An 18,561-nucleotide genomic window follows, 5' to 3' on the forward strand; every position below is an offset into this window, starting at 1 on the left:
TTCTCTGCTTAGGTACATCAGGATACCTTTCTAAAGAAATTAGAAAAAATGAAGCTTCACGCACACTTTCTTCTAATCACTGTCAGTAGTCACATTTCCTGTACTACTTAGTGCTCTTGAATGCTTTCAAAACAAGCAGAGGTCCATATTCTGAACCTATTTTGTTCACTTAACTGGAGCTGTGCTTAGTTCACATTCTGAAGTTGACTACTCCAAGAAAGTACAGGAAATCCTGTGGAGTTTTAGAAAATTATGTCCCAGGAATTTCTGTTCTCAGGAATCTTTTTTTCCCTGGGGCGGGGGCACGGTGTTGAGGGAGAAATTTCATTTTGCTAACCTCAGTTCTTTGCATTAACTCGTGCTTTGCCACTGTTCAGATACAAGTGGGTTATTTTTGTTTATAGTCAAGTAGTTCAAAGCTAGTCAGTCACTTTCAGTCTAAACCTTTCCCAGAACATTACATTAAGTTGTTCTTGTTCTTCAAGATTTAGACCTGCTAATGAATTAATTTTCAGGTTCAAGGTTTCTACCTCAAGATCTTTCATGCTTTTCTAAAGACCCCAAATACTGTGAATCAAAAATATTTAAGAAATTAATGTTAAAAGGAGCTCTGAGTCTTCTAGAAAGGGGAAAAGGGACGATAACCTTGAAAATTACTTGAAAAAACAGAAAGCAACCCATCTTTTTTCAGAGACTCTTTTTCAAATTGCTTTAGTTTTTTATTTTATTCAGATTTGCTAAATTTTAATTTGAGCTCTTCTCATACATAGTATTGTGTGTTCACTGTTAGATTTTAGGCTACTTCAAAGACTTTTATATAATGCAGCTGTCTTAACAGATTAAGGAGTTCTACTTTTACTTGTAAAAGGCACTGTTCTCTGGAGTTTGTGAGAAGAGTCATTAAATCATTAATCACTAACTGTTTCATTGGGAGGGTAATTTTTTTTTTTTTAAACTTAAAAGCATTAGAAGCATTTTTTAAATGAGACAAACCTACTCATTTCTGTGGGTTTTTTCCCCTATATATTTTACCTCTGAGGATCCATTTTACCCACTTTGGAATCTTACTGTAGATTCTTTGAATTAGGAAGAAGGGAAGCTGTAATAACTTTATTTCCAATAATTGGATCAGTTAGGGGGCATTTGGATGCCTGCTGTGGGCCCTTCTTTTTTTAGTTCATTCCAAGTCCATAGCAGCAGACACACACATCCCAAGAGTGTGAATCTGCCGGAGCAAAACTCAAAACTACAGTTATAGGTAAGTAAACTTTTTCTCTTACCTTTTAAGTTCTTATCCAGCTCCTCTCCCTTTCTCCCCATTACCCATCTCCCCCCAAAAGTCCCCCAAAGAGGAGACTAACAGAAGAACACTATTAAGAATTAATAGTTTGTTTACATCTAATTTTATGTAGCCAATGAATGAAATGACAGAACGTATAATTATAACCAGTATATTAGCATTAATTTCCAAAAATGTTATAGGGGTTTTATTTACTTAAAAATGGAGATATGAGTGTAGTTATTTGTATAGTAATCTTGCAGAAGATTACAGTCACTAATACCAGAAGATGAAATGAGACAGTGTAAAATATAAATGATTGTGTCTTTATGTAGTAGGACAGTGTGAGAATCAGGTATCATGTATTTTGTGCATTTCGTAGTGTTATGTAATGGATGAAACTGGCACCTCATGTAGCTTTCCCAAGAAAAAGCAGGTTTGCAATATCCAGTTCCTATAGATGAGACTTTTTTGTTTTGCGTTCAGACGTGTTTTAAGAAAAGTAAGGGGAAGAAATTCCTCTTCTATCTAGAGAAATTGCAATGAAGTGTTGCAATGTTTCCATCTGTCTAGGAAAAATTACTTTCTTTTATATTTTTTTAAAGAATGAAATACTGACTGAGTGAAAAACATGTTTTAAAAAAAAAAGTAGAGGCATATTTTTGTAATGGTGTTTACTTTCTTTTGGTGCTCTTGTGTAACATGAAAGCAAATTCCCATGTTTATCCCAGGTTGTGCTTTACATAGGATAGTGCAGAAACCTGCTCTTGTAAGCAGGTGTAGAAAATAACTAAAACCCAGAAGTTTGGCAAGAGGTGTATTTTATTTTTATCTGTAGCGTAAACTAAGATTAGAAAATTAAATATAATTTGCATGTAGTATATGCCCTTGATTGTACCTGTTAAATGGATAGGAGGATTTATAATATTACTTACCCAGTAATGACTTTATTTTGTTCTGGGACAGTCACTTCTCTATAATGGATTTAAATCTTGATAAAGAAACGGCATGTATAATTCATAAAGCTTATTAACAGTTTAAGCCCAGCATTTCTATAATTCATAGTCACAAAGTTCACTTCGACATCAACCTAAGATGACACAGACTTTTTTTCATTATCATCCTGTATAAATGTTACTGGATCTAGTTAATTGAAGATATTTTTGAATGCAAGGTATGATGTCAGAATGAAATCAACATCTGGAAGGGAGATTAAAAGTGTTCACCAATAAATTTCAAAGTAATTTGCTTATTTCTGAAGTTTGTTGTTCCTACAAATGAATTTGAAACTAATTGGATATGTTAATCTGTAAATGATACATAAAATAAGTAGTTTTCATTAAGTCTACTGTTAGTGTGTTGCATTTTTCTTGTGAAATTAGGTGCTACATTGTGTATTTCAAAAGTAATTGCACTTCAGGTTTTGCTCAGATTTTTTAACAGTTGAGTTTACAAAACTATAATTCTTCACAAAGCAATCACATGGATAAAACCCAGAAATAAATTGAAATCATATTGTTTGTAAAAGCAATATTAAATTCAGGAGGTTAAATTACAGCTTCTAGTCTCTAAACAAGTGGAGATGCTTGATTATAATTTACTGTAGTTCAATTCTTGTTATTTTCTAGTGTAATATTTCTTTTGTATTACTAATAGTTGACAGGGAATAATGAGTTACCAAACATCCTTAAGTAGAAAAATTTGTAAGATCATATTTCATTCTCCAGTTATGCTGATTACGTTATTGTCATATTTAAGAAAACAAGCAGAATTTTACCAAAATGAAGATTCTGAATTCTGCTACACCCTAAGGCATGTCAGAGACTCCTGTAGTCTTTTTGGGGTTTTTGGTTTTTGTTTGGTTGTTTGTTTTTTTTTCCTGAATGAGTTTGGACATCCCTCCTGATGGGCTTGCTTTTTTGCATAGTGACCAGAAGTTTGATAGTCTCTCGACAGATTGCTAAAAATTAGCAGCTGTTTCTGTTCAGATTCTCAGAAATCCCTTCCTCTGAACTGCAGCAGCTGGAAGCCCTCTGGTCTCTACTTTGGAGCCTTTGGATTTATGTTCTGTTCTATAAAGCTTCCTATACCAGGATCATGACTGTACTTTCTTAGTTTCTTCTGTAAGGGAGCAAGTAGTGAGACTAAAATTTTTTACCTATGTTTGCTGAGTCTCTCCTTCAAGGGGAGGAGCTAGTGCTGTGGGAATCTCTTCTACTGATAGGAAGGGGTCTCTTTGTTTGTTTAATTCTTTGCTTATTGGAATATGGTTTTGGGGGGAGGTCAGGTGAGAGCAAACTCTCATGGCCAGTAATGCTGAACGTTCATGAAAGAGTAGAAAGATAAGACTGGATATTTGCCCTCACTCCATTGATAGGTCATCCATCAGTACCATTGAAAGTAATTTTAAATCTTCCTTGTATCCAGATTATATTGATTGGTTTAGATTCTTGTGGTCTACACAACACTGTTGGTTGGGGGGGGACAGGGCGCTTGGACAGCTTTGAAGAGATCTGTGAAAAATAACTAGGAAAAGAAAACAGCTGTCAGTAAACATAGATTTGTTATTTAGGCATATGGTTATGTGGTGTTTGTCAAAAATTCCTAGTCTTGATTGTTAGCTTAAATAAGATAAGCTTGTAATTGGCCTCTGGCTGACTTGTCTTTGTTGTTTAAAAATGTAAGGTTTGACAATAAGTAATAACTGCTTAGGACTGGTATATTTGGTATAAATTTATTCAGTGCTGATTTAAATAATGCAAATAAGTGGTATTTCACATGAGTGGAGGCATATCCCAATAATCTCTGAAGAGTGTTAGAGCTTTAAAATATTAAACTCTTAATTGTTATGCTTTAAAAAAAAGAAATTTTGTACTGGAGTCATCAAAATGGTTCATCCAGAATTCAGCGTTAGAGGATCGGTCGTCTTTGTATTTCTGAAGAGGAGTACATTCACATTTTAACCATCTTGGATATGAAGTGTCCAACTGAGTCCCTTACAAGGTATAAATGGGGAAGTGGTAATTTATCTGCTGTGTCTTCAAGATCATTCAAGATCATTCAGAAATCTCTGGATTTTAAAGTCTACCAAACAGTATTAATAGAGCGGAGTGTTACCATTCTGCTAAAACAAAGCTCAGCAACCATGCATGTGGTTCTTATTTAGACTTATTACCTTTTCACAGGTATTTACAAAAGGCCCATTTCAGTTTGCTAGGACAAGCAGTTTTAGAAGTTTTTAGGCTATCATCCTATTATATTCAATTGTTGAAAGTTTAATCTGGGGCTTAAGACAATCATCGGGTTTGCAAGAAAGCAGTAACGTTGGAGACTTCAGCACTAATGGTGATCTGGCTGCTGCTTTGGAAAGATTTTGGATTAAATGGAAGAATGGAGATACTTCTTTAATACAGCTCCCCTCATCCAGCTGCTGTCCTAACGCTTGCTCAGCTTCCGAGTATATCCGTTTTCAGGATGGATATTCTTCAAATCACAATTGACTTGCAGTTTCAGCAGAAATGTATTCGAAGGTATCTGTGGTTATTCCAGTGCAATGTGTTTTTGCACAAAGGTTCTGCAGTAATTAATTAATTTCTAAATCTGAAAGTACTCATTGTTTTGACATGCAGATATTTCCAAAGATGAAGGCCACAACCTGTCTCCAGGAATACTGTTCATAACAGGACAGGTGAGACATAACTGCTTGGAAATCCAGCTAACCTTTTTTCCATTTCAAACTTGTGGTTCCTGTAATATTTTGGTTTTTGCACCACAGTGACCCATTTAATTTGACAGAACATCTCTGCTGTTTTTTAGAATAAGGTAGCTTATGATCTTGCTTTGAGTACCAAGTTTTGGTGAGCATGTTGCAATGTAAAGAGAGCATCCATGCAGATTGCCAAGCCAAAAGAATGCCTACATAGGAGAATAACTGGGATCAGACTGTACTCTGAACTGTCATAAATTTGTTCAAGGAATTGAACAAAATGTAGATATGTTTTGGATGTATCTACATTCTTGGGGGGGGGGGGGGAGAGTGACTAATGTTTCTAAAAGGAAAAGAATCTGAAAACAACAAACTTGGATACCTGATCTCTAATATAGTCAGAAAGCTCTTCTGTGGCTTACTACATACTCCTTTTATTACGAAAACTGTTACAAAGAGTGAAGCAAAAAGATCCTGATCGCACTTTATTGGTCTCAAGAGCTTGTGAGCCTACCTGTTCAGAACTGTGGCAAGCTTTGAACCTAGGTCTGCAGGATTTGAAAGAAAAATATTAGTCTGATATTTTGGCAAATATCCTGATAATAAAAAGAAATTCTACTATCCACGGAATGAAGTGGACGAAGCTTGGATACTGATGCCTTGAAGGATATGAAGTATATTTGAATGGATATTGTAAAAGTTCCTAAGTTCATCTGTTTGTTAAGACCCTAAGGAGTCTTGGGACTCATGCCTTAACAAGGCAGATTTATGCAAACTTTTGCATATATTTGATTGTAAAAGAGACGACTTGAAGACATCTGTTTTCAGAGGTTAATTACTCTCTCCTCACTTCTCTGATATTCTATTGATTATTCTCATATAGTTCAAAGTAAGTTCAAGATTTGATAAAGCCCTCGAAGCCCAATGGTGTTTTTCACCTTTCATATTTCTGCAGCTATGATGGCAACCTAAAAAGTTTTTGTACTCATTCAGTGGAGTTTTTCCATTATGCTCGATGAAGACAGTGGTACTATGTACTCATCCTACCTTTAATGCCCTAGTTCAACCTGATATTTTCATATACTTGGGCCAGCTTTTTTGTCCTAGATCCAGAAATCTCATAGAGGCAAAACAGTAACGATCAAGTCTAGTTCTGAGGATTGCCATCAAGATGCACTGGAAATATGAAGAAATCTGTGAGTAATCTGTAACTCCGTCTGCAATCACCTTGCCATTTGGGAAAAGAAAACTTTGAAGGCATCCCTTTCTTCTCAGATAAGTTGTCAACAGGTTGTGGTTATAACTTACTTAAAACATCAGTACTTGGTTGTCAAGAGAAATGAAGAAGGTGCATCAGAAGAGCTCTGTGTTTAGAGGGAATATGCCAAGTTGTGATGTGATCATCTGTTTATATGTTCTCAACTTACAATTTGATGTTTTGGATGATGATGAAGAGCAGCATTTTGAGCCTGGTCAGTTATGGAAGTTCAAGAGAGAAAATTGGTCCTACCTGAATTGTTTTGGTTGTCTAATCTTGGAGCCCTCAGCATGAGGGCTCTGAAAGGTGAGTTTTGGTTGATCCAGCTACAGCAGTTTAAGGCATCACAGCTCCTGGCCGTTTGCCTTGCTCCTATAGTAGGGGTAGCAGAAGGAAACATTTGCTTGGCTCTTAGCTGACTTGTTCAGTCTGGTAGGTTAATGCAAACCATCTTCACTAGTGCCTTAAGCTGATGCACTGAACAATGAAATGCACTTGTGGAAATGTGAATGTGTGTTCCCTTCTGCTTCAGGTGATAACCTCAGTTAAAGGAATGGGGCAAATAACTGGTAACAGTAATGTCTTAAAGGCTACTGTTAGATCCACCATCAGAGCTTTACAGGACTTTTTCAGTGTGGCTGACATTTCTGGGTTAAAATGAAAAAGCTTGACTGACTTTTTCCTAAGAATACAAGTTTCTCAATTTGTGTTTCAAAATTTAAAGAGTTTTAATTGAGAAATAAGGTAGTGATATGTGTGTGTGTGTATGTATATTACTGTATATGTTTTTTTAAAAAAATAATCAAATTTGAAATCTATCAGTCTGGAAGCTTCTACTTCATGGCCATTCCTAAGACCTGCCATGAAGCTCAATGAGGTCAAAGTCCTCTTAGTTACAGGGAGAAAAAGAATTTTTGTCACTGCATGAAGGTTTCAAAAAGATACATTTGTTTTAATAAGTAGTGTAGAGAAGTTAATCTATATAAGCTCTCATATGAATCCAATAGTTGTTGTTGTACAGAAAAAGCAAAAATCGCCATGCTAAAAATCTGCACCTTCGATTCAGCAAATTTATTTTGCTTCACATGTCTACCATAAAGTTGGCAGGCATTCCTACAGGTTTTTGTTGAGCTTTTCAAAGTTCCTTATTTGCAGTTGACCAGTTTCTGCATGGAGTTTATTGTATCTGTCTTTACTGTCTTCCAGCCATTAAATGTTGTACATAATTTTGGAGTTTTAGGAAGTTAGAGATGTACAAATAGATTTGAGAGTGAAAATGATGGAAAAAAATCACAAACCTGTTCACATCACTGGAATTGACCATGATACTACTTGTTACTGTGTTCTAATGTTAATTTTGGAGATGATCCTTCAAAGTTTTAATTCTTCTGAGTAAGAATCTTCTACAAGTATAGAAGAAATTAGAAGTCATATGTTATAATTCTGGTTTACAACTTGAGAGGCTGGGGTTATTTTTCCTTAGAGTTTAATTCCCTCTTCCTTGATTGCATCCTCCTTACCCTTCCCCTGCTCCCAAAAAGAGAGCTGGCTCATTGCATCTGGTGATAAGGCACCACAAATCTAGGCGCAAAATAAGTTATTTTTCTTATATTGCATTTGTGGTCTAGACGTTTTGACAGTAGCTCTACAACAGAATTTCCAACCTATGTTTGGTCATTACTTAGACTTAAAATCATATTCCCTGATTACAGAGAAAAATCATTGCTTTTTTTGACAAATTACAAAATGATAGTTGAGAAATGAGAATATAAGCCTTAGTGCAGGTGGGGCTTTTGAGTTTCATGGCAGAAATTAATTTTAGTTTAGAGTACCATGTTGGTAATATAAATAGGTTGTATTTTAAATGAATAGAACATACTCTTTTTGATATTTCCATGTGCTGCTCATTTCTATGAATTCTACCAAATTACAGGGTGTGTGGTTGGCTCACTTTTTATTTTTCTGTATTCTACTCTTAATGGTTTGGGTTTTTTTAGTGCAAACTGAAAGGATTATTGCAGAGTCAAGCTCTTGACACTACGTAAAATTATCACTGAACTTTTTATTTCATCCATGAAAAGCATTATGGTTGCAAAGGGAAAATACTCAAGCTTTTAAGCGTGTAGTAGCCCCCCACCTAATACATATGTGTTATGGTATAGACTCCAACTTTTGATATACTCCTTGTTTCAAAGAGAAGCATGGAGTGTTGGAGTTATTTTAATCATTTTTGTTCATTGTTCATGTGTTCCCTGGCTACAATATGTGTGAAGTCCAACTGATGCACTGAACCAAGTAGGGAGAACCTCTGTCTTAATCATTGCAGATCCTTGCTTAGTTTATGTATAATGAAGCAGGCTGAATCTGCAGAAGAGAATCTTTTATAGTAGTATTCATCAAAATTTGCTTCAAGTGTAAATTGATTTTTTTTTTTTTGTCATTATGTATTGCAGCTGCTTTATTAGATGGTTCTTTTGGGAATTTTACAAGGACTTTGATTTCATATGTTTTGAGGGTGGTTTTTTAATGATTGATTGGCACATGTGGTAGACTGACAACGAATGATAGTCTGAATACATTAAAAAGTATTAGTTAGAGAAGTTCTATTCTTGCTTTTAAATTCAATGGGTTTTGTTGTGTGTGCGCATACATGCTGAGGAGGATTAATTGGTGGGGATGGAGGGGAATGGACATTTTTGCTTGGACGTTTACCTGTTTCTATATATAGCATTTGTGATTTTTCTCTTTTAATTTGCAGATAAGCCTCTGAAGAAGCGAAAACAAGAAAACAAACCACAGGAGGCTGGAGGTGCTACTGGAGGAAATAGAGCAGCTTCTCAGGAGACAGGTTCTGCAGGAAATGGGGCAAGGCCAGCGTTGATGGTTAGTATTGATCTGCAGCAAGCAGGAAGAGCGGACTCTCAGGCAACAGTAACTCAGGATTTGGACACCATCAAAAAACCTGAAGAAATTAAGCAGTATAATGATGGGTTTGTGTGTGTTCCCCAAGAAGACACTGCTGGAGTTCTTAAATTTAAACCTGAAAACCATCCCGAGAATTTTAGGAAAAAGTCAGGCTTTGAGGGTCAAAAAACAGATATCCAGCAAAATGAAAACAGACAAACGGAATTTCAGCAAAATGTGAGCAGGCGGTTGGAAAATAAACACAATGAGAACAAACAGGTAGAAGCTAAACATGAAAGCAAGCATGAAAACAGACAAATGGAAGTGAAACATAATGAGAACAGACAGACAGAATCAAAACAAAATGAGAGCAGGCAAATGGAGATGAAACAAAATGAGGGAAAACAAAATAATGGCAAGCAGGAAATAAGGCAGAGGCCTGAAACGCCGAAACAGAAGAGTGAAGGCAGGCCCGAAATGCCGAAACATAGACATGATAACAGGAGGGACTCGAGTAAACCATTGTCAGATAAGAAAATTGAAATATCTAGGCATAAACTAGACGTGAAATCTGATCCTTCAAGGATAAAATCTGAAAGTAGATCTGATCCAACAAAACAAAGGCCTGATGGGCGTTCAGTTTCTGATACACCGAGGCGTGACCATGATAGCCTTAAACAAAGATCTGAGGACAGGGAGGAGTCAGAGAGATACAGAGGAGATCCATCCAAGATTAGAAGGCCTGAATATTTGAGATCCTCAAACAAAAATGAACATGATTCTAAGCACGGTATTAAATCTGATGGTTCAAAAATTGAGAAATTTGAAAGGAAACATAGGCATGAGTCTGGTGAATCAAGGGAAAGGTTTTCTTCTGGGGATCAGAAATCAAGACCTGACAGCCCTCGCATTAAACAGGAAGGTAAAGGAGATTCTAGTAAGTCAAGACCTGATAAACCTGGTTTTAAATCATCCAACAGCAAGGATGAACGAAGGACAGATGGTAATAAGAGTAAAGTAGATAGTAATAAAGCACATGCTGACAATAAAGCAGAGTTTCCCAGTTATTTGTTGGGGGCAAGATCTGGCACATTGAAACATTTTGTCATTCCAAAAATCAAGCGTGATAAAGATGGCAATGTCACTCAGGAGTCAAGGAAAACTGAATTTAAAGGTGAACAGAAGGACAAAATAGAGAAGATTGGGCTAGTTGAAGATCTAAATAAAGGAGCTAAGCCTGTAGTTGTCCTTCAAAAGCTTTCATTGGATGATGTGCAGAAATTTATTAAGGATAGAGAAGATAAATCAAGGGGCTCTTGTTTTAAACCGAACAAGAACAAGTCATCCAAATCTAATAAAGGTAAGATTTTTTTAATGTTAATTGTATTAGATCTTGTATACTCCTGTTCTTTTAGATTTGCTACTCCTGTGGCTAGAAATTAAACGCAAACATTTGATAGTTTATATGCTTGCTTGTATGGTGATTTTGGGGAACAAAGTGAAACTTGTCTACAGGATTGTCGTTATTGGAAATCTTGCTACAGTGTAACTGAAATGATTTGTTTACTCCAATGCAAGTTCCTAATGTGGGAACACTTAAATAGTCTTAAGCTGTACTTCAGCTACATTAGTTTAATCTGGTAATTTATCTAGTTAAACATAACTGCTATATGAAGGATTTAAACTGGTTTAAGTGTGTCTGTATAAGGGACTGGTACTACTGTAACTAAATCAGTGGGAGTGGTGGGAAACACTACGTATACAAGCCCTAAGATTCTTTTATATTTTTAATTGGAAATGAAATGTGGTTTTCCAAGGGATGTTTTGACATGATGAAATAAGAAGGCAGTTACAAAGTCCCATCTGCCTCTTTTACACTATAAATACAACTCTGCTGGGAAGCCTCCACACTTTAGGCTGTGTGACAATAAGCTTACAAAAAGGTTCTGCCTTTAGGAGAATTCAGATATTTTTGTCTCTAGGGTCCAGTGTATGTGGAAAGAGGAAAGGAACTGGTAAACAATGGGCTGGCATTTTCAAATTAGTAACATGAACAGGAAATTATTCAGAATAGTTTGTAGGTTTGATATTTCATTGTCTCTTCTGCAGATTTGATACTTTTTTTATAAGGTTGCTTTTCTTCTTGGTGCTATAATTTTGGCTTCTTTGGTTTCAGACTGAAGTAAATCATTTCACATTGTGAAATCAATGTTACTAACTCATCAGGCTTCCTTTCTTTTTTAATGTTTAGCATTTAAAGCATTTAAATTTCTTACATAGTTTATAGAGCTGTCATGTCTCAAAAATAGACAAATAAAGTGGCAGGGGAGAGGATTTCAGCTGTATACAGGATTATTTATGAATGCAGTTCCAGGTATATCATTGCTCATGAATTCAAGATTAAAATGTTTTCTTACAAAGTTGATCTGATAAGAAATGATGTAGAAATCATCTTTGTGAATGTATAACTATGTTTATGTGCATGTGTACAGAGTTGATATCTGTATAATGAATTTATTGTACTACGTCTGTTCTCTATCTGTTCTGTTCTAACCTGATTGTATTGACTCTTAAAGACTTAATAATTCAGGATAAGTATTACTTATTTGTAAAATATTAGCCTCCTTGTTAAATATTTTCTTTTTATCCTGGAAATATGAACATTTCCCCTCTCCCTTTTTGAGGTTTGGAACAGACAAAATTTCTATTTCTAATAATAATAGGTATCGAGAGTCGGACATAAAATTATGACATCTTTGCTGTCAGCTTAGTCTAAAGATTTCAGATGAAACTTTTATGTTCCTGATAGGGAATACTGAAAACTTTCTGATGGAATTCAGCTCTAGTCTCAAAAGGGATAGACTTTGAATTCACACAATTCTATGTGCAGAAAATCAGTAATTTTTAGAGCCCTCAGAGCCATATACAGTGCATGTATGCTTTCTAAAATGTTTCTGAAGTAGACTTTTTTGTAGTCTGTATTGTATGTGGTTATTATTATATCTCCCGCCTAGTGGATGAGGGAAAGGCTGTGGATGTGGTCTACCTGGACTTCAGTAAGGCCTTTGACACCGTCTCCCACAGCATTCTCCTAGAGAAGCTGGCGGCTCACGGCTTAGACAGGTGTACTCTGTGCTGGGTCAAAAACTGGCTGGACGGCCGGGCCCAGAGAGTTGTGGTGAATGGAGTTCAGTCCAGTTGGCGGCCGGTCACGAGCGGTGTTCCCCAGGGCTCAGTACTGGGGCCGGTCTTGTTCAATATCTTTATCAATGATCTGGATGAGGGGATTGAGTGCACCCTCAGGAAGTTTGCAGACGACACCAAGTTGGGCGGGAGTGTTGATCTGCTCGAGGGTAGGAAGGCTCTGCAGAGGGACCTGGACAGGCTGGATCAATGGGCCGAGGCCACCTGTATGAGATTCAACAAGGCCAAGTGCCGGGTCCTGCACTTCGGCCACAACAACCCCATGCAGCGCTACAGGCTTGGGGAAGAGTGGCTGGAAAGCTGCCTGGCGGAAAAGGACCTGGGGGTGTTGGTTGACAGCCGGCTGAACATGAGCCGGCAGTGTGCCCAGGCGGCCAAGAAGGCCAATGGCATCCTGGCCTGTATCAGAAATAGTGTGGCCAGCAGGAGTAGGGAAGTGATTGTCCCTTTGTACTCGGCCCTGGTGAGGCCCCACCTCGAATACTGTGTTCAGTTTTGGGCCCCTCACTACAAGAAGGACGTTGAGGTGCTGGAGCGTGTCCAGAGAAGGGCAACGAGGCTGGTGAGGGGTCTGGAGAACAAGTCTTATGAGGAGCGGCTGAGGGAACTGGGGTTGTTTAGCCTGGAGAAAAGGAGGCTGAGGGGAGACCTCATCGCGCTCTACAACTACCTGCAAGGAGGTTGTAGCGAGGTGGGTGTCGGTCTCTTCTCCCAAGTAACTAGCGATAGGACGAGAGGAAATGGCCTCAAGTTGCGCCAGGGGAGGTTTAGATTGGATGTGAGGAAAAATTTCTTTACTGAAAGAGTGGTGAAACATTGGAACAGGCTTCCCAGGGAAGTGGTTGAGTCCCCATCCCTGGAGGTATTTAAAAGACATGTAGATGAGGCGCTTAGGGACATGGTTTAGTGGGCATGGTGGTGTTGGGTCGACGGTTGGACTCGATGATCTTAGAGGTCTTTTCCAACCTTAATGATTCTATGATTCTATGATTTATATAGTATATTTTAGTGATGTGTAAAGGTTTTAATGACTCTTATCCGATTGGCATGACTAGTAGCTGTGTCACACATGAGCAATGCATTCATTTTAAAGTCAGGTTTATAACTTTTCTGCAATGTTTTTGTGTATTTTGTGTTTTCTGAAGTCATATATTTCTTACATATTCTGAAATAACTTGGGACATATTTTCCAGGGGAAAAACATATGTTTGAATCTGATATCAGTCTCTCTGCTATTGTATCTAGAATAAGATTCTTACAATGATACTAGATATAAGTTTCGTGGAAAGAATAATATTGTATGTTTCTCTTACAAATCAAGTTTTGAGTGTTCAGCCAGGTAGATTTCGGAGAAAGTGTCTTTGAACTTCAGGTTTTTTCATGTTTATTTTTAGTTTTACATTTTTTTGTCCAACTTCCTGGTAACCTACTTCCTAGGATATATTATGCTAAATAATTAGGTGAACTCCAGTGTTTTAAAAGGTTCATAATTCATAAAGATATCTCTTCATAAGCCAAAGTCTATTTGTCAACAACTGACTGATATAGAAAATATTCATGTCATTTCAACAATGTCCTCACTCCAATTAAGAGAAATAGCATTTGCTGTTTTACTCCGTGCCATTTTTAGTTATAAACATTTTAATACACTGGGAGATGTCATTTTCATAAACATTATTTAGTTCATCCTATATTTCGTAATAGATTGTAGCAAATCTTTTCTGGTGTTGCCTTTTAGCATCATTATTCCACCACTTCTCGCATCCCTCTTATTCCATGTAGCTTAGTATATTTTGCTTTATCTTTCCTTCTTTTACCTCCTTGTATTTCTTGTCCATTGTTTTTCCTTTCTCATCCATCCATCTCCCAAGAAAGTGTCTTCTCTTGGCTTTGTCACGTACAACATCATTGCTGTGATTTATCTGAAATTCAGTTTAAAATAGGATTAGTTCAGCTAGTTCAAAACACCATTTAGATAGTCATTCTGTCTTAAGGGACTAATGCCCATTCATTATAAAACTCAGTAAAATTGACTTGCTTTAAGCTAAAATTAATGCTATGTATACTGAAAGTCTATACAACTTTTTACATTATTTCAGTAAAATTTAAATTTAAAAATCATACCTTTATTGTGCATGTGGATAAGCCTTGCATTGTACTGTAAAAAAAAAAACAAAGTAACATTTTAATCAAATTTTATAGACAGGTTTGAAATTTTGTTATTTTATGAATGGGATAACCGTAGTACGGGATTGTTAAGATTGAACCATCCCAACAGTCCCTTTTGGCATTTACAAGGATGAAGCAACATTTTTCTCTCTCTCCTGATCTTTGAGCAATTTTCTGAAAGATGCACTCTAGCTCAGAGGAAAATTATGGAAGTTTTTTTTCATAGTATTTTTGTTAAGGGGTCTTATGGTGAAATTTTGTGGCCTGTTTTGTCCAGGTCAGAATGAATTGTAACACTTTTTTTCTTCTGGTTTTAACATCTGTGAATGCCTTTTATCCTGGTTTTAATTTCTTGGCTTATGTGCAGGGATATGTGATCAAAATTTTTGGTTTGAATTTTCTTCTAGACAAAGGGTAAATTTGGCAAAATACAAATAGGGGAAAGCCTCACATTTGCCTCTGGTAAATGAACTTTTCTGTTGCTCGACATTTTCAACCATTTTAGGTGACTGGTTTTGTGTAAGAAAATTTAAACTATTTACTTGAAATTTGCAATTTATTTTTGCTCCATGGGAATATTACCAATGAACATAACAGAAAAGGATGAGACCTTTTTTTGTTCTTCAAATTACCGAACTGTTGTTTGCATCAAATAAAGGTTCCTTAAATATACTTACTATTTAATTATCTTCTGAGCAACTTTCCTGTAGTATTTTATATTAAAAGCTTGTTGTTAATGTAATTAAGTTACTTTGGAGAAGCAAAACAAGAGTAGCTTCATGTGATATTTTCAGTGATAAAGGCTGAGAATCTTTCCATGATAGAGCGAGGTAAAAGCAGATCTTCTTGATGTGCCTATACTCACAAATCAGATATAAATCATGGTATTTGTTTTGCTTGTTCTCTGCAAAGATCTTGGTTGTATTATGTTGATTATATAGGAGTTCTAGGAGAAGAAAAATTGAGGTTTAATTTGATTATATTTAATGAAGGTCTTTTTTTCTTAGGTGAGGCCCCATGGCTCAGTTTTTAAATTCATCAGAATACATGGTTGGGAAAATGCATCAATCATAAATTTCAGATTCCAAACATTAATAGTAATGGAAAATTACATGCTGTGTTTTGCAACTGTACAAAACACCTTAACTTTTTAATACAATAAATTGAGTTGGCTTAAATTTCAATACATATGTTCAAAAGCAGTGACAGTGAAATCCAAAAGCAATCCCCTGACACTCTGATTCATTAAAAGTGAGGTTCTTTGTGCAGCACTGCATTTATTTCAGTTGCCGATCTTGCTCCATTTTACTCTGAGTACTGCTATATTTTTTGTGAAGTATCTTGCAGAACTAGACTGCTCTAGCCTTCTTTTATCAATTTTTATGAAGACGAGAAGTCAGTGAATAGCAATAAGGAATAAAGTAACTTGTGGCTATAAGTTGCTGCAGCAATCGGATAGCTTGAGGAAATCATTGATACCAATGTAATGTGAGTTCTCATGCTTCTTGGCATCTTTGGAGAGTATGTGTTGGGTATATTCCTTGCTCTCTGTCTGGATCCTTCAGGGCGCTCTTTGGAAATCTCTTCCCTCTGTCAAAAAATGTTTCTTGCTTCTAAGAGTATTTTGTGCTATTGTAAAATCCTTTTTGAATCTGTGCTGCTTAGGCGTGGGCAATGATGACCTCTACTATATCATGGAATTATTCAGTTGCTGTGTCCAGATTCTTCTCTGACCCACCAACCTGGCTGGGTCCCATTTCTCAAGGCCAGAGCTAAGGACTGGAATATAAACAGGGAGCCTGAACCTCTCCTCTCAGCCCAAGGCTGAGAGCCTTCCCTTTGTGCCAGTATTGGGGTAGATGAGGAAAAATGATTTTGAAAGATGTGTTCGAGCAGGTTCTGTGGAATGATATAGGACATACTTCTTCCTAACACTACTTCTCTCCCTCCCACCAAATCCATTGCAGCAGAGAATCCTGTGGGTGCAGTCCCTTGGGCAGTGGTGGGGAGATCTCAGTCTCCTGCCCTCTTTCAGGCATGTGTGTGTGAGCTGAGCTCAGGAGTTATCCCTTCGTGGATGTAGTCAAAAGGTGAGGGTAAGGGGCTCAATAGAGGGTTATATCCCGTTTATAGGATGTAGCCATATACCCTTCCGCAAACTTTAAGGCAGAGAATGGGGGAGGAAAGAGGAAAGCCACTGAAGTAAATGGACGACTACTCAGATTATTGTCATCAGTATTCATCTTGATGGTGTGTTTTTCAGCTGATGATATGGTGTTGAGATAAAAGTGGAACTTCTGTCTTTTGAGCAGATGTACTTTCCTCATACCTTAAATTCCTCTTTGAGAAAAGGATTGCGATTTCCCTGTGTTTTCCCTTCTGTTCTTAAAACTCTCCAGGGCACAGAATTATTTGGAGGAGTGTGATGCTGGTGGGCAAGGGACTCTGATCACCAAGGACTCAGATATAAAGAACATACTGGAGCATTTTAAGGGAGAGCACAGTGGAAAGGATATAATTAAATTTGCACACTAAGGGATAGCTGAAAATTTTCAGCTTTAACCAGTAAGCTGTTCATCAATCACAGGTAGTCATGTGGCCCTTTGCACTGTAGTGCTTGAGTGCTATACTGTAACAGTACTTAACTATTTTAAAAGGGTGTTTATTTTCCGAGCATCTTTATAAAGTAGGGAAGTACTTTTATCCCCTCTTTTTTCTTTTAGTTCTTAGTCTAAAATAAAACCTTATCTGCATGAGTGGTTGTAGTAGAATTAAACTGTGAGTCTGTGCTGTTGTAGTTACAATGAGATGGCTATCCAACAAGAAAGAAGGCGCTCTTTTTACAGAGTAAGAGTGTATTTTATTTGATTTAGCGCAGTTTGAAGGTTGTTTGAGCTAATCCAGAAAGAAACTGCTTTCCTTCCTATATGTCTGACACAGGAGGTTTTATCAGTGTAGTTATAGCAGTGACCCAAAATGACTTGAGAAAGTTAGACAGTAAGCTGGTGATACATAAGGGAGGTAGACCCAAAACCACTGGAACATCCCCTATCAAATGTTCAGAGAGGACATGTAAGAAAGGTGAGCTCTGTGGAATAACAGCAAGACTCGATATACTAGTCATCAGCAAAATAAGAAGAGTTCAGTAGGCAGTTAATGTCTTCTGTGGCTAAAAAGGAGTGAGGGGAGGGCAAAATTGAGCTGTAATCTGTAAGTTTTTATTTTTAATATCAAAATGAAGATGTGTGGCAATTCATTAGTGTAGAAGTTCCAGAATATGGGGAGTAGCTGAACTTAAATTTCTAAACACTGAGAAATGCAAAGTTAAGATTCATATCCCCACCCCAAACAAGTGGCACTGTTCCCTCTTAGACCCTTGTGTGTTCTTTTCTATAATGTCTTGATATTTGGAAAAAGTTGCATTTTAAAATACAAGGTATATATAGAGATTACAAATATGAAACTGCATTAACTGCAGTTTTGCTTATACTTTGCAAAGTATTAGCACACAGAAATGGAAAAGACTATTTATGGGAGGCTAATTTATGCAAAAAACTTCATTAACATAAACTTTAGTTTTGAAATGAACTTCAGGGGCAGTTTTTCTTCAAGCACTTGTTCATTTGTTGCAATAGATGTATGTACAAACAGGCCATTTTGATGTATTTTGAAGTAACCATATAAGCAAACTGATATGGATTGTTTCCACTGTATTAACTGTCTCTTATAGTTATGGAAGTAGCAATTCGGAGTTTAGGTTTCTAAATGTTTTCGAATCTTGATGGCTTGTTAGTTAATAGGAAATTACACCAAAATGTAAACCATACATCTGTTTTCCATAGTTTGGAAAGCAAAGATAAATCATTACTGAGAAGATAACAGAGTTTATTAGTGTTGGTTTTGATTTTATGGCAGGAACAGCCTCTCTGATCCTGGAAAGCTGACCTAAGCGTCAGCAAGCATCATCCCCTTTTCCATAGCTACTTGTTTGAAGTTACCATATCAAGCCAGGTGAAACTAATCTGAACACACTGATTGTTG

General features: G+C 36.8%; 1 protein-coding gene across 2 annotated transcripts in view; it reads left to right on the forward strand.

Moving 5' to 3' along the window:
- Nucleotides 1–18,561, forward strand: part of LOC143172283 (nipped-B-like protein) — a 173,447-nt gene that overhangs the window by 105,266 nt on the left and 49,620 nt on the right. For both annotated transcript variants that reach the window (XM_076361527.1, XM_076361526.1), the window contains exon 10: nt 9,002–10,507. In XM_076361527.1, the coding sequence (XP_076217642.1) occupies nt 9,002–10,507 (1,506 nt within the window). The remainder of the gene's footprint in view (nt 1–9,001; nt 10,508–18,561) is intronic.

Source organism: Aptenodytes patagonicus, chromosome W, assembly GCF_965638725.1.
Source record: "Aptenodytes patagonicus chromosome W, bAptPat1.pri.cur, whole genome shotgun sequence".
NCBI classification, from domain to species: domain Eukaryota; kingdom Metazoa; phylum Chordata; class Aves; order Sphenisciformes; family Spheniscidae; genus Aptenodytes; species Aptenodytes patagonicus.